The sequence below is a fragment of the Hypomesus transpacificus genome, chromosome 20, assembly GCF_021917145.1.
Source record: "Hypomesus transpacificus isolate Combined female chromosome 20, fHypTra1, whole genome shotgun sequence".
NCBI classification, from domain to species: Eukaryota; Metazoa; Chordata; class Actinopteri; order Osmeriformes; family Osmeridae; genus Hypomesus; species Hypomesus transpacificus.
In genome coordinates, this window is record NC_061079.1 from 1432535 (window position 1) to 1449741 (window position 17207).

Below are 17207 nucleotides of genomic sequence, written 5' to 3' on the forward strand. Positions count from 1 at the left end.
ACTATAGCCTATATACGTCATTCACGTGTTGCACTGGCAACGTTACGGTAAGGTTGAACACATATTTTTTTTATACAAAGTTTGTAAAGTTTGACAAAACTATTTTTATGTGAGCATATGTAGATGAGAGTTTTCAGTGTGTGAACGTTTCATATGTGAATGTGTAAAGACAGTCTGAATTATTTCCTAAACGGCCCCCCATAGTTGAACATAAAGTTACGCACGCTAACCCTAAATCCTGCGCGGTAGCACAGGCCTCAGTATTAAATAGCCCTGATCATGTTAGCCTCTTAGCGAATGATTGACTATGATATAGCACACTGTAATTATTTAAAGCTGTTTAGGTTTTCTTCTGCTTAAAGGACTGAGTTAAGTACAGGTCTTCAACCCTCCATGGACATTGTGGATCTCTGATGTTGAATCTGTATACAAAATGAATGACACGGTAGGGTTGAATCGGTATACAAAATGAATGAAACGGTAGGCTACCCAGCAAACACAGTTGCCCTTCCGTTGCCGCAACGTTTAACAAACCTTTGTTGCCGCAACGTCATGTGTGAGCTGGGTATTGATTTATTTTCTGTGGAGATAATAACACGGACATACTCTGAACTTGTATTGTCTGTTTTCAATTTGCGTCTGAATTGTCAAAACCTTTTGCTATCACTTATGAACCGTGATATCCGTTACGACGTGATGCAGCAGGCTGCAGCTTTTAAGTCGTTTCTTGAATTCTCAGTTCTTCTCCAAAAATTGAAAGGGCAAAGAGGAATGTCAGGGCTCATGTATTATCGGCAATAGCAATTATCAGAATGAATGAGGCAGCAATTGCAGATCCAACCGTTCTACATAAAGTCCTGCTCATAATCCCTCCTCAAACTTTCCTCCAGCAATTATTACGTCGCTCCCCCCTCTCTTCCTTCCATCCCTCCATCGCATCCTCGTTTAATGCCTCTTTCATCTTTTTTTTCCTGCCAACTTTTCCATCATATTCATCCTGATTAAGAGATGGAAGGGTGAAACAAATTATAGGGAGGTCGTCGAGCCAATGAATTTACAGTTAAACGACTAAGAGGTAATGACTTGTAGTCAAACGCAACCTATCATTTGGTCATATCAGCGTTGAGTTCTGATATTGTTCTCTAAGCGTGCAGACTTAATCTTTTCTAAAGTTTTTTTTTTTGCCGTAAGATGAGGAGAGAGGATATGGTTGAATTGACGAGAAACGCCCTCAAACCGAATCATTCAAACTTTAGCGATTGTAATTATGATGGTTATAGGCGGGTTAGAAGTCTTACTATCATAATTGTATGAAACATTTTACCTGTTGACTTTCATGCAAAGAGGGTACGGAGATACTGAATATCATTGTAGGCTACAGCTCTTTGTGTTAAAAAAAACTCTTGCTTGCAATGAAAGGAAAAACGGTGTGCCTTCAATAGCGTCTGCAGTACAACAGCAAATATGCATTACAAAAGCATCGGCAATTCAACAAGGTTAAAAGGGCTAGTGGGAAATTGATATGGTACAACATTTTCCGTATTCCCTTTTGACATTCATCGCTTGCAAATTGCGCCGAGGCTTTGACCCCCCCCCTCTGTTTAGAGTCGACCTCCAAGTGAATTCCGCTTAGCGTGGCGGCACTGGTTGAGTTACATTATTTAACAGTCAGGTAGCACAGGGAGCAAATAAAAAGCAGTCATTTATCAAAACCTAGTCCCACCTCAAGCGATTACGTGAGCTGCATAGTGGCAAGATCACATAATTAGTCCTCAGAGTGCCGGTTGGGGGGGGGGGGGATCCCGGTGAATTGTGTGATGTAACTCACATATTCTTCCAGTTGTCTGAGGATCCAAACCATTTGTTCCTGAAATATTTATTATTTTGATTACATTTTCACACCTCTAACCAGGACTTGATGTAAACCACCTTATGCACCACTTGGAGTGTGATGACAAGCTATTTGACCAGAAATGACCTGTTATGAAGCGCTTAGTATTGGTAAGATGTAACTGTAGGCTACGTAGGCTACATGCCCAAAAGTGGGGTGACATGTCCTTGGATCACCTGTAAACAGTGTGGTGTTATTTTGCAAAGTTACTCTTACCCAGTCAGAAAAACAGGCCGCAAAAGAACAGCAGTTTACGCCAAGAGTTATAACAGAATGCAAAACCTTTTAGACTTGGACAGGTTTGTGCGCTTGGTCTCCACTTACCTGAAACATTGACGGTAGGTCAGGATTTGCATCGTGAAGACGCCCTCAGGACCGTTATCCTCCAATAGACACATCTGGCAGAGCCCTCGTGTTCCTCACAACCATCTGTTGACCACGTGAGCAGAAACTCTGAACGCTTCCATCACGGAGGTAACTGACAATCATTCTGACAAGGGAAAGCAAGAGGAGGATGATTTATTGAAACCAGAAAACTTAGCTCTGGTGCTTTTATCGGGAAAAAGTCAGTGGAGGCACCATCTCTCTGGTCAAAGTTGTTGCAAAGTTTGTTGTTGGTACTGTTATTGGTTTGTCGTGATAATACATTTTTAAACGAGGAGTTGTAAATGTTGCCTCCAATGTAAAGTTTTACCGCTTAATAACACGATTACACCCTGGCCATATTTACTCATTGACTTAAGCTTGATTGTCAACCCTGGTACACAAAACCATTTAGGTTTCAAGCTGTTCACAATTAAGTCTATGAGACGCATATTCATTAACCACCTACAGGGAAGCAGATCGCAGATAGTGATTGTATGTTCCTGAACACTACCACCTACCACGATGCAACTGTAAGAATATGTTATATTTGTAATGATAACATTGTTTGCGCTGCTTTTTGCTAATGACTACAGTGTGTTTGTGACTCGAAAAGAGCACTGCTGTGCTGATTATTCAGATTTAAAGATCCTATTTTGCTGAGGGAAAAGTCGTTATATTTGGGCGCAAGGAACCACATCTTGAATTGTAATCCTCCTAATTTTCTCGGTAGGTTGTGGACTGCTGACATTCAAATTTATTTTTCAATAATAAATTGTGTCACCTTGAAGTGTGATACGTTGTAACTGGCACACATTTTCCATGTCATTATCCTTGGTGGCATAGAATAACATTTGATGCAATATAACTTTATTTTCCATTTCTAGAAAATGTTTGCCTTTGGCTTCACAGATTGAATACAGTGTGAATAAAAAAAACAGCGCAGAACATATATAAATATGTAACGCAGGCCACCCACGACACATACATTACAAACACTACAAAACGACAAGAGTTTAAAACCAGTTCTCAAAGTGCAGTTCAAAAACTCTCAGGGTTACAATCTGGCATGCCACTTTATATGTACTGAGAAGAAAACAATGTTTGATTCTTTGTATGAAATACAAGGGCAGAACCACACTGTGGCCTGTTTGGTATCACACAGAACAACACCTTCCTTCCTCCAGGTCAATTTCCTTTTTAAATGTCTCAGAAGTGTCTGGAAGCTCCAGAGAGGTCATCTCCCCCACATCCCCCACCTCCTTTGCTTTCCCTTTCAATATTAAGGACTCTTAAGATGCTTAAGTGGACTTTAACCTTGTTACCTTGGCCCTTTCCCACCCTCAGCGATGCTAACTGCAGTGTGCAGGCATCAGATAAATGTCACCTGGCCGGTGGCCTCTAAATCTCTGTCCGACCCTGGGAGCTGACCTGGAGCCGCCACATCAAGATGTCAACTCAGGAAATACAACCGTTGGTCCTTTTGGGCACAAATTAAGTTGAGGGCTTCATGGGAGTTGCTTGAGAGGTGATCAGAGACATTTTATGTGCTGCTTGAAGCTGCTATATGCAATGGGGGAGATATATATTTATGTGTGTGTGTGTGTGTGTATCACTTCATATTGTGGAACTCTCAAGCACAAGCTTTCACACTGCAGTGCAGAAAACTTTTTTTATTTTATTTTTCACACAGCTGAAGGACAGCCCAGTTTGTCAAGCCTTCTCGATACCGTTTCTCCTTCTTCTCCCTCCCTCCTTCCTCTCCCTCCTAAGCAGTAGAGTTAGTTAACCTTGTCCACTGCAAACCTTCCTCGCCCCACAGTCACCTCCAGATGAAGACGAACCTCTCACGGCAACCAATTAGGCCATGTCATTTTTTTTCCAAGATGTGTGGGCCCCTGGTTTGATAGATCATGTACGGGGAGCCGAGGGGGAAGGAGAGGGAAGCAGCCAGGCGTGGACACGGGTCAGTCCGTTCGGCACACAGCTGGCCCCGGCAGGTCTTGGCCAAGGCTCTTGTGATCGATGGAGAGGAAACAGGGCGTCGGTTATTTATAGGATCGGCAGGCCATTAGACCCATCTAGCCGCTTAGCCTTTTGCTCTGCCTGGTTCTCTGTGCCAACTGGGAGAGAAGTGGGGATTTAGAACAACTGGCAAAAACACAATGTAGAAATCCACCCCCTTGGATTTCTCCCACGGTCCTTTTGCGGAGGTAAAACGCTGCTTTCCCATCGTGTTAAAATCGACTACGTTCTCAAGTCAAATGTTTGGTCTGAAAAGAGAGGGTTTGGATGTGCGAGGACAGGTGTCATGCAGTGACCCTTTTTATTCATTTATATTCTTGAGCGTTTGAAATAATCGCCTCTAATGCCTCTAATTGAGCTTGATCTAGATTGGCATGGGTCCCTGACGAACCAGGTTCACTAGAGCATGCTGGGAATTTAAACCCAGCATGCCAATCGCTCTCCAAGCCCCCCACCTCTACACGCCCCCGGACTCGATGCTTTCCAAGGACCCTAATGGGTATTATTTGCAAAGGACACCTTCATTTGCGGGTGCGTGTGTTCTTGGGTAGACAAGGTGATATTCAGCTGCAGAGCTAATCTGGGAAGTGCAGTGAGAGGTCTGCCAGACCCTTGAACTGGAGATGCTGCGACCGTAGACGGTCTGTCACACTTGTTTTTTTGGGCCCGACCAAAGCCAACCGATTACTTAATAGTTCATTAATTGCTGATTTATTATTTTCTATCCCATTCGTTTCCATTTATTTCACATCCTTCCTCACTTAAAAGGTAACAAGGTGACTTTCATGCTTCCGGTGGATGTAATTATAACACAATTACAAGTTTGTTCTACAGCAACAGATGTTATGGTACTAGTGGAGGTGTGTGTGTGCAGCCCATTGTTGATTGAATGCACAAAAGACACCATATTTAATGATGCATCGCAGTTATTTATGTTCAACATTCAATAGGGTTCTCCAAAAATCTATGTGTGTGTTTGTTTAAATCCAGAATCAAGCCTCTAATACCTTTGCATTTCCCTATTCACCAGCTAAATACAGTTAACTAAATACAGTTAATTTAGCTCCATTTTTGTTTTAATATTTCTCAAAGCATACTTATAAGAGCCATCTGCGTGTTAACCATCCTCAAGAAACATAAGTAAAAACCTGAACTGTGAACCAGTGAAAAATAACACAAAAACAACACAAAACTTAATTCTGTGAGTTCTGTTGCTGCCATTCCCTGTTAGTATTTACTGTTCAGGATGACTTAACCAGATGTTTCAACGCATAAGACAAAGTGCTGCAAGTTAACCCAACACACACAAGGCTTAAAAAGTATAAACAAAAATAAACTGAACCGACTATCAAATTCAGGGAAAGTCAATACAAGTCTTACTTTACCGCTTCATAGCAGGAGATCAAAAAATACAGCTTATGTTGCGTTTCATCAACTTGGATTTGTTAAGCGACGATTATGGGATGGAGAAGCGAGCTTCGTGAAACTGGGAAGTGTGTTTAAAGTATTAACTCTCACGGCGTGCGGTGAGAACAGTGAGCCTCCAGCCACGTCCAGAAGCTCTCCGGCCAAGCAGCTCTCCTGATCTGCAGGGTGGTTTTTAACGTTTGCGTGTTTGTGTGTGTGTGTGTGTGTGTTTGTGGCGTGTGCTTCGGACCATTTGTAGGGATGTGAGCTAACTGTCCTGTTTTTATGTGTCGATTTGGGGCACAGTGGGGACTGTGTGTGTGTGTGTGTGTGTGTGTGTGAGTGAGTGAGTGAGTGACTGTGTGTGTGTTGGTTAGGGATGTGGATGTTTCCTGGCTGTTTCAGTTACTCTGAGAGTTATCTTCATGGCTGCATAGTTCTGGAGAACAGAGAGACATGGTCAACACAAACACACCCTCACACACACACACACTCACAGGCACACACACAGTCTTTCTACTCACGGGGAAGGAGTACAGGAAGACTCCAAAGAAGAGGGAGATGATGAAGAGGAGGATGAACCACTTGAAGCGTCTCCACAGAACGAAGCGGAGAGTCTTATAGGGGGAGGAGAACCAGAGGAAGGAAGTGTCTGGACGCCTGGGGGGAGACAGAGAGAGAGAGAGGGGGGGGAGACAGAGAGAGAGAGGGGGGGAGACAGGAGTCACAGATGCAGGTTAATCAGTGATTGATTGGCTGACTCACTGTGGCTCCTCCCCTGCCGTGTGATTGGCTGACTCACTGAAGACAGCTTTCAGGGACACATCTCCAATTCCCCAAGCAAGTGTTATTACATTTAAGCTCCCTGTGAGACTAGAACATGCTAGCTCAATCCCGTGACCCCTGAAATGTGCTGGAAGAAACAGCTTTGTGTTGCTTCCATCCTGGACCGCATGCTGTAAGTTGGAGTGAAAGCGTTTGGGGCGTGCTGGCCTCCTCTTTAACACACTTTTTTTTTTTTTGTACAGTTTCACAAATGTAATTGTAGATCAAATTGTCATTTGATCTAGTTTTCATCTTATTACTGATCTTTATATCTTATTTTACCAGGAGGGGGAGGGGGGTTTATAGATGACCTATAAGTATAGTCTTTTGCCATCATCCCACAGTTGTCAAGATTCCCACAAGGCGTAGGACTTAGTTCTTCCAGGTTATCCACCTGGACGCCCTGTGGCTGGAGCCTTATTACCTACCGATGTGTTAGGTTGGGGGGGGGGGGACGTGTCTCCCTCCCCCCCAGAGCTGTCAAGGTAACTCACCCCCACCCCTCACCCCCCACCCCAGAGAGCAATCACCATAGTAACTACAGAGAAACTGGCTTGCGGGGTGTTTAAGGACGCGGTCACTGGCAGGGAATCGATGGGGTCAGACTCGCTCCGTGAGAGCTACCCAGTACAGCCGTCTGTTATGAACATCTTTTCATTTCAGCAGGCGTTGCGTTCAAGGCATTTGTTCAGATCTTTCGGTGTTGTTGTTAGGGGCAGGATCAAGTTCAGAGGAAGGTCTGGTTAATAACAGGGTTTCACGTTCTGAGCTTGTTAAGCGCGACTGTCTTCTGTTTATCACAAACATGACCCAATATATGCAGGACTGTGTGATCTGTGTTGCTATGCCAGGACATGCTCGATCTTATTTTGATAAAAATCTATCAATTGGGGTTCACAACCTCCATGCAACATACTCACGTGACATTACAACATGTTAAGTTTACACTGGTTTAACATGGATATTGAAGCGAAATGGACGTTTTTTGGGGTTGTAATTTCTCCTTCAGCCCAGAGGTTTTCTGAGGAACCTGATGAGAGCTGAAAGCAGAGGTTAGGGGGGGTGAAGGGTTCTTACTGATGGAAACTCCCTTCCTCTTTACCGCCTGACTGGAAAGGCCTGAGAGTTGGGTTTGAGTGGTGCCGGTGATTTCGGGACGCACGCTCGACGGCTTCATCTCTCTTGCTTTTCTCGGTGAGGACGTTATGCCAGGAGAAGATGTTGAAGGGGGTGAGGACTGATTGGATGAGTGACCGAAACACTCCTGTTAAAAAGTTTTGGTGGTCGTTCAAACTATTCAGCCTTCTCAGGAGAAACATGAACTGTTGGACCTTTTTTATTTTCTAAAATATATATTTTTAGAGCATTTCTGCTTCAATTGGATAGGCAGTGAAGTATGACAGGAAATGGAGAGGGGAAAATGCAGGAAATGTTCAGAGCTGGATTCAAACTCCTTTTGGGAACAGGGAAGATGGTTGTGTCCTTCCAGACCCCGGGGCCAAAGCTGGTGTTTAGAAACAGCTGGGACACAGCTGTGCCATCTTGGTTGCTGTGGTGACATGATCCTATAGGTCTTTATTCTTACTGAGGGACTGTATGGCTAAAACAACCAAGACATGTACAGTGGATGCATTTTGTTACAAAGCAATCATGACCACTGACTTTAAGCCCTGTTTACCCAAAGTATATGTCCAAGGTGTCCATTGCAGTAACTGGCATTTCATTGATTCTAAATCTCACATCGCAAAACCCTCTTGTAGTTATCCATCAGAATTCATGTCTCTGAGTCTGAAGTTGTCACATCTGGCAAACTGCCAGTTTGTTCTGCACGTTCAAGCGTCCCTGTCATAGCCTTTCTAACTGTAGTACTGCAGGAGTTTCCATTTCCACCTAGCAGATGGTTTTATCCAAACCGACAAAAAAGTTGAAGATCAAGGATCAGCAGTAGCGTAGTTCAGATGGCTGTGCTGTTAGGGAATCGGGCTATTAATCAGAAGGTTGCCGGTTCGATTCCTTGCAGTCAGTATCTATCGCACCTGTTTGTTGTGGTTCTAATCTAGCCGTATGCTAAGACTAAGCTCTTTTGGGTCATAACTCAGATGGTTCACCTAACAAGCATTTCAGTTGTTAAAAAGACGATTTAATTGGCAAGCAGAATTTTGTTGATTGTCCCTAGATTGACGTGTTAATTCACACGTTCAAGCCTTAACCTTGTACACATCCTGAATGTGTGAATGTTGTTGTTTCCTGATTGGTGATTGAAGGATCAAACTGCGGATCGTCTGGAGACAGGAGGACCCAGGCTTTCCTCTGCCTTCTCATCCCAGAATGAATGCACACTCGTGTGCGATCGTGAATCGTTTAACAGCTGACCATCATTTCATTGTACATACATTTTTACATTCAGTAGCTCAGTTAGGGCCTGGTGAAACGATCCCATGTCCTACATATTTGGCCTGAATTTTGTTTAGAAAGGTTTTAGACTAAAGTACGTGTAGTATATGTCATATGTTGTGCTCACATAAAATGAGATTACCTTTCAAATATCTATCATGTCAAGTAATTTTTCAATTAACTGGTAACTTAGAGCTACAACAGGTAACAAAATAAAATAAAAAGGAAAAAAAATAAAATAATTATTGTTCGGTCCTTGACCCTTGACCTCCAGCTTGAGTTTGATTGTTAGAACAAGGCGAGGAGGAAGGCAAAGGAAGAGAATAGTCTGAAAAGTAGCAGGCCGCTCCAAAATATAGCGGTTGACATTTCACCAGCACTGGCATGTCTGTAGCTAAACAACTCTCAAAGGACCTCATTAGCTTACACAACGCGTTTTTAGCCAACAAAACTTGAACTTTTTTTATTGCAAAAAATCGTAATTGTTGTATCTTTTAGGGCAAACCTTCCTTGGATGAGATTTATGTATTTGACAGGTGTTATTTTGTATACACATCTCTTGTACTGAAAAGCAGTCCCGAGTACGTTTTCTGAAATCATGTCATAATAATGGTATCTATTTGTAAGCATTTAAAACTGTGGAAAAAGAATTACACCCATGTCAAAACATGTATTTCCCAAAATATAGAATACCTTTACAAAGGTTTTAAAAGAATGAGCATGAACCGCCAACAGCCAAATCTAAAATATGTATAAGATTAAAAACGGTTTTGTGCCTTCCTGTTGAGAGCAGACCATTTTATCTACATATTAACCAACCTAAATTCATCTTTGTCTTTTCTAGATAAATATTGCTTCTGACATAGCCAAACGATAAGAAAGCATTAAACATGAACTCTATTAATCATCGCAGTGAACAAATTCTACACATAGCCTTCTAATTGTGAAGCAAGAGCAACCATGTATTTTTAATGATCCACACACACACACACATGCACACTACTGCGTCAGAGTGCAAAGTGAAAGAGGTTGAAGTTGTTTATTCCAGTGCTTAATTTTCACATCCTCCGCTCGAATCTGTGAATCCCCTTTCATGGCATTGAGAGGTTTGACATTTTATTTGGATTAAATTGGCTCGCAGTCTGTGCAACAGAGATAAGAAGAAATACTGTGGTATGAAATATTTATTCATTTCTTTATGTTGCATTCTGGGGGATTTGTAGGGGTTTTGGGTACATTCAGTCGGACGACCTTGCATAGCATTTCCAATAGCAGGGCTTTTGCCAACAACAACACCACCAAAGTATACCAGGGCTTTCCTTACTCCAGTGCGTTTCCTCTATACCCAAGAGTCCCCACACTGCAAATAAAGAAAAGGGTAAAACGATGTTTTAAAGGTGACACAGATCACAAAAGTTGTCCTTTGCTCAAAGGACGTGATGGAAGGGCAAAGGGAAACAGCTGAGATCATGCAGCTTAACTCCCCCAGTCTGTTCACCTCTGATCCTGGTGAGCTTACTTACTTATTGGTAAAATGTTCCGACTCCCAGACGAAGAACTAACAGTTTTAACTCGAAATATATTATTATTATTATTCTTCGGATGCGAGGCACTTGGACCAAACGGTTGACTTGAGGTGACATCATTTCTATTTTTAGACGAGGCTTAACTCCCTCGGGGACTTCCTAATGCACTGTAAGGCTCTCGCTTGCAACCTTGGACTTTTTGCACCCTCTGCTACGCACCCCCCCGGGGTTTCACCGGACACAAATCCTGGTGGAGGCTTTTTGGTAACAGTCACTCGGGACATATCTGTCACACTGTAGGAGGTTCACCCCCATGCTCTTCCCCAACAGGAGTGTAAAAATAGTCAGCGTTCTCGGCACATCAGAAAGGTATTATAATGTTTCGGTGACGGATGCCCTGCAGTATATCATAACACCCGGCATTCCGGTGGGAGAACACTCTTTTAATGCCGTTCTGTTACATCGAGGGGATTGGCTTCTTCGGTTCCCCTGGTAACGGGCGCCCTTGACGACTTCTTCTGTCATCTAAAAGGGGGGGGGCTGGATCGGCTAAATTTACTTACCTGGAATCCCTCGGGAGGGTGTAGGTTACTGGATGTGAAGTAAAGTAGTTCGAGGACCAGAACCGGGCCAGAGTCATCATGCAGTCATCAGGATATGGGTCGTGGGGTTTATGAAGAGCACATGCTGCAGCTAACAAGGTGGTAAGGACTTTGGGCTGATAAATTAGTCATCTTTATTCGTATTTAACATGGTTCTCCATAGGTCTCACAAGGGGTGCAGCGACGCCGAGAATGGTTCCATAATGGCGTTCTTTATAGTAGAACATGTGGAGATGTGGGGGACAGGCTTGAGGGGGACAAGCTTGTGGGGGTCAGGCTTGTGGGAGACAGGCTTGTGGGGGTCAGGCTTGTGGGGGACAGGCTTGTGGGGGACAGGCTTGTGGGAGACAGGCTTGTGGGGGACAGGCTTGTGGGAGACAGGCTTGTGGGGGACAGGCTTGTGGGGGTCAGGCTTGTGGGAGACAGGCTTGTGGGGGACAGGCTTGTGGGGGTCAGGCTTGTGGGGGACAGGCTTGTGGGGGACAGGCTTGTGGGGGTCAGGCTTGTGGGAGACAGGCTTGTGGGGGACAGGCTTGTGGGGGACAGGCTTGTGGGAGACAGGCTTGTGGGGGTCAGGCTTGTGGGGGACAGGCTTGTGGGAAACAGGCTTGTGGGGGACAGGCTTGTGGGGGACAGGTTTGTGGGGGACAGGCTTGTGGGAAACAGGCTTGTGGGGGACAGGCTTGTGGGGGACAGGCTTGTGGCGGACAGGCTTGTGGAGGAGAGGCTTAAGGGGGACAGGCTTGTGGGGGACAGGCTTGTGGAGGAGAGGCTTAAGGGGGACAGGCTTGAGGGGGACAGGCTTGCCTCTTCTGGGGAAAGTTATTTTCCCGTTGAGGGACCGTGGCTCAAATGAGGACACAGGGAAAGGCGATGGACCACATCTGCCAATCAGCAGAGAGGGTGTGTGTTCTGTGGGATCCCCTCCAAGAAAGTGTCACGTCACCCATTGATTGAATTTGCATGGGCAGATGTGTACACATCAAACACACACACACACCCATACACACACACACACACACAGGAACATGGACACGCACTGTCCTTGTAGGTTTTCTTAATGTCCTCTGATTCCTAATACCATTACAGACACACTGACAAAGTTTGAAAATCACTTTGCTTCATGCTTGTTCACCGTACATGGATTTACATTAGATACGTAATTAATATTTGTAAGTAATTAGTAGCATGAGGAAATAATTAGCCTTTGGATTTTTTTTGCAAAGCGAGTCAACCAAGAACACATTGTCCCTTTTGGAGCAGAGAAGACTCTGTGTGATGTAAATTCTGAGTACTCTTGCATAGTATTTTCACTGTCACACACCAAGATTATGCAAGACATGTATTTCAATATTGTGTCATCAGTTCCCTGCACATGCAATGTGTCTGGACTCCTCCGATGACAAGTTTACTGTGGCATATTAACTCTTCAGACATCTCTTTCACAGTGTGGTCCCTAGCCCTGATATGCCACCTCCTATCGATCACACACACACACATCTACACACACACCTAGACACACACACATCTACACACACATACTTACACGTAAACACGCTTACACACACACAAAGGCTGTTGTCTTCTTTTTCCATCATGACACCAGACATTCCCCTGGCAGACTATTATCCCCCTCTACTGCATCACCAGCCGAGCGCAAGTGACAGATGCCATGGACAAGAGTTGTGATGGCTCTCACCTTACACCAAATGTTCCCTTTATCATTTCCCTGCATTTGATTTTAATGGTTTGATGACGCAGTGCTTCCCTGTGAGAAACTTGTTTGGTATTTTTTTTAAGGGGTAAATAACGGTTCCCCTCAGATGGCTGAGCGGTTAGGGAATCAGGCTATTAATCAGAAGGTTGCCGGTTCAATTCCTGGTTTGCAAATTGACGTTGTGTCCTTGGGCAAGGTGTTTCACCCTACTTTCCTCGGGGGGAATGTCCCTGTACTGTGAGTCGCTCTGGATAAGAGTGTCTGCTAAATGACGTAATGTAATGTAATGTTGAGGTTTGACTGAGTTAGAAGCTGTGCTGTTGGATCAGTGTTGGAGAGCTTATGGTCCTGGAAAGACTCTCTAACATTGGCCTTCGTCCGTCTGACTGTTCTGGTCCGGTGTTCTGAATAAAAAGATGATTTGGGGGAATGGAGAAGGATGGCATTTCCCAGGCTTTATTGGACAGTTTTGAGTGTGTGACAGGAAAGGCAGGGAGAGAGAGTGAAGGGGAGACATGCAGCAAAGGGTCCAGTCCGGATTCGAACCCAGACAGGCTGCGGTGCAGCCTCAGGCTGCATGGTCCTCCCGCACTCCCGGTGCTGTTTAGGAGAGTCAGGTGGCTGAGCGGTTAGGGAATCGAGCTAGTAATCAGAAGGTTGCTAGTTCGATTCCCGGTCGTGCAATATGACGTTGTGTCCTTGGGCAAGGCACTTCACCCTACTTGCCTCGGGGGGCATGTCCCTGTACTTACTGTAAGTCGCTCTGGATAAGAGCGTCTGCTAAATGACAAAAAATGTCAAATGTAAATGTTTTTTAGCGCCTCATCTCTCTCGCGGTCGTCCCGCCACTCGACTTGTCCACTCACCCGTGCCTCGTCCTCCCCGTCCGCAGGTGTCCGCAGGGGGACGTGGTCACTCACACCGCCTGGCTCAACCGCTCCAGCATCCTGTACGCGGGCGAGGACAAGTGGTCTGTGGACCCCAGGGTGAGCCTGGTGACCCTCAGCCAGGAGGAGTTCACCATCAAGATCGAGAACGTGGACACGAGCGACGAGGGCCAGTACGTGTGCGCCGTCCAGACGAGCAGCCGGCCGCGGACCACGTCGGTGCACGTGCTCGTGCTGGGTAAACAATCACGCTCGTGGGACATCTGTCTGTCTCTGTCTGTCTCTGTGTGTCTCATTGTTTCCCACAGATTAGAAATCTAGTTGTGGCGGGCGTGGGGGGGGGGGGGGGGGGGGGGGGGGGGGGGGGGGGGTAGGGTTGTCCGACCGGAGGGGGGGGGGGGGGGGGTCGTAATAATTCCTTCGTTAATAATTCGCTACACAGTTAATTTGTTAATAATTTGTTACATTAAATATTAATCCAAAAAGATTCACACCTTCACAAAATTAACAACAACTAACATATCATTTCTGCATTATGCATGTATAGCAACGCTAGTGCTAAACAGCTATTTAACTGGTCGGCTCCATGACGCCGGGTAAGTAGCTAGCTCCTGAGACTTCTCACCAAAAGAACGAAGAGGAACCTTCGAGGTACCTAGCAAAAAGTAGCCTCAACTTTCCTCGACTTTTAGCTACGGCACTAATGCTGAAAGCTCGCTGATATAGCTGTCGGTCTTACTAGAACGGCGTATGTATGCATTGTTGCTAACGTGTTGTGACTGTGTGCATATGTGAGAAAGACGCATGAGTGACAGAGAGACGGAGGGAGAGCAGGGAAAAGGAAATGCAGCTGAACGAATACGCTGCGCATTTTAACCTAAATGGCGTTAAAAAAAATGTTTTACGAAGCGCAATATGTGGCGGCCGGTGTTGATTCTGTGGCGCACCGCCACAAATTAGTCTATGTGTGGGAAACACTGGTGTCTGTCTGTTTGTCTGTCTGTCTCTCTCTCTCTCTCTCTCTCTCTCTCTCTCTCTCTCTCTCTCTCTCTCTCTCTCTCTGTCTGTCTGTCTGTCTGTCTGTCTCTCTTTCTCTCTCTCTGTCTGTCTGTCTGTCTCTTTCTCTCTCTCTGTCTGTCTGTCTCTCTCTATCTGTCGCTCTGTCTGTCCGTGTCTCTCTCTCTATATATATATATATATATCTGTCTCTCTCTATTAGGCTTAGGGGATGACTGCATGGTCTGTGAAACTCTTAAATGTAATTTTGAGACTAAATTCACCAGCACAGGGCCATGTCTCAATCCACTGAACCTAATTACAGGATTTTCTGAGCCATATGTTCTGATGAAGTAGATAATAGTCTGATTAGGGGTGACCAATGATATTGGTCCTCAGTGATGCTGTGTTTTTTGTAATCAGTGGATCCTGAGTGAATTTGATTGATGACGCTGTCATTTCGGAGTATCGGAGCGTGGGGGCGGAACAGGGCAGAGCTTTGCAAAGCTGCTGAGGGGCCATAGTGCTCCGTGTCTTAAGGCACATTTTCTACCCAGCTTCTTTTAATGGCTTGTCTATTCATAAATTCCCATGTGTCTCGACAGTGAAAGTCAAATGAATGCAGTGCGCTGTTGTCTTTGCTCTGGACGCTGTGGGCGATGGTTCGTTTGGGGTAGTTGGAAGACAAAGCTGGGATTGTTCGTTTTTTTATGTCGTTGGGTGTTCTCTCTGCAGGGCTGATGTTGTCGCAGAGTGCCACACCAAAATGGCTTCATTTCAGAGACACTGTCACTCATAATAAAAAGATCCTCGATTCGTTCTGTGATCAAAATGAAAGTTAAACAAAAAAAAATTCAAGCTAATTGACAGATGTTGTCATACACCTGATTATTTTACTTCTGAATAACATCGAATAATAAATAATAAACCAATGCATGGTGTCACTGTATTTGCCAACCGTTTGGGTTCTGATGACTCTTAATATGTGGGCGTTAGGGCTCCTTTCCAGCTTAAGCTTATCAGCAAATAACTAATCATGAAATAAATCATTTCCATCTCTGGTAGATTATAGGTTGTGGAGTGTAGTTTGTTGGTTCAGGGTTTGTACACAAACAAGAAAGGAGAATACCATTTCCAGCCAATAACACACATTTCGCACGTTTCCCTTCTCTTGATCAGATACTGTGAGAGCGAAGCCCCATACAGACTGTATCATCGGCCTGTACAACATCGCTGATCTTTATCTAAATCTGTCATCTTGGAGTCCTCAGATCATTGTGTGGTTAATTGACTGAGGTCCTATCAGACAAGTGTGTGGTTATTTATATATATCTTTTTTGTTAATTCTAATTAAAAGACAGATTAAAAAGTACAGAGAGTCACGTGTTAGCCCGGCGGTGAGTGGAACTGCCCCAACAGGGGGTTGGCCTGGTTATTTAACAGCCTCTTGATTGCTTTGTTGCTAACAGTGAAAAAGACATGCTACCAACTAGGCCTGTTCCTACATTTACTCTCCCCCCCTTCATTTGGCTATGAGTTACGTAGGCCTACAGTTAAGCATTCAACCAAGACAAAACAAAACCTGTAAAGATACAAAAAGTATATGTTGCCTTGGTAACTCAAAGCAGACAGAATAGTCGGTTGATTGGGAGTACGCCCGAACACTTCAGCAGAAAAGGTCAGACATACAGCGGTTTGGAGTTCTCAAGCCACCATCTCACGCCTCACACTATTCTCGCAAACAGGATGTGAAGAATGAAATCATTTGCTATCTTATTGAAGCTTGCTTTGCAGCTTGTAGCAGGTTCTATTGATAAGAGGGTGACAGAGGCATCTCATCTTGAGTGTTTACAACCCACACACAAAACACGTTTTCTCCGGGAGAGAATTGGAAACATGCAAGAGCGTAGCCTACCTTCCCACCCACCAAACGAAGCATTGCCTTTCACATCAAGTAATATTCGTCACTGTCGTTTTTCCCCATCAGATTGCAGGTGGATGACAGTAACTTGGTCACTTAATATCATAATATTATAGTGAGATAATTTGTGTTTCAAAATGACACACCTGTCAGTGATTATCGTTACCACATCATGCCTTATTATTTGGCTCTGCATTTCCTGTATGCTAACTGTCTGAAATACTGTGCCTCCCAGGCCTTTTAATCAAGCTGCATGTCCTTTTGACTATAGAACAATTATCTTTGTAATAAAGAAATACATTACCTTAATTAAATGAATGCAATGTTTGCCTTGGCAAATAGACCATCCACAAATTGGTTTCAATTACATGTAAATTAAAGCCGCTAGCTCAAATCAGAGATGGCATTGGTGCTCTCTGACATTTTGCATTGCCTATACCTTTTAATGCTTTCAAGGTTAGCACATTTAATGAAACTTCTAGTTCCGACTCGTCACCAGGTCTCCAGTGATCGATGTCGTCATCGTTTTACAAGATTGCATGCTGAGGCTTCTGCTCGAGGTGTTGCAGCGGATTAACAGTTTGCAGCTTTCTCAAGGCGCAGCAGTCTCCGCTCTGAATCTCCATGTCAGACGACAAGCAGTTGCATCACCT

The 17207-nt window shown here is 44.5% G+C and overlaps 1 protein-coding gene across 3 annotated transcripts in view; it reads left to right on the forward strand.

Moving 5' to 3' along the window:
- The window catches only part of ntm (neurotrimin), a 180424-nt gene that overhangs the window by 143000 nt on the left and 20217 nt on the right, over nucleotides 1–17207 (forward strand). For all 3 annotated transcript variants that reach the window (XM_047043335.1, XM_047043334.1, XM_047043336.1), the window contains one exon: nucleotides 13643–13875. In XM_047043335.1, the coding sequence (XP_046899291.1) occupies nucleotides 13643–13875 (233 nt within the window). The remainder of the gene's footprint in view (nucleotides 1–13642; nucleotides 13876–17207) is intronic.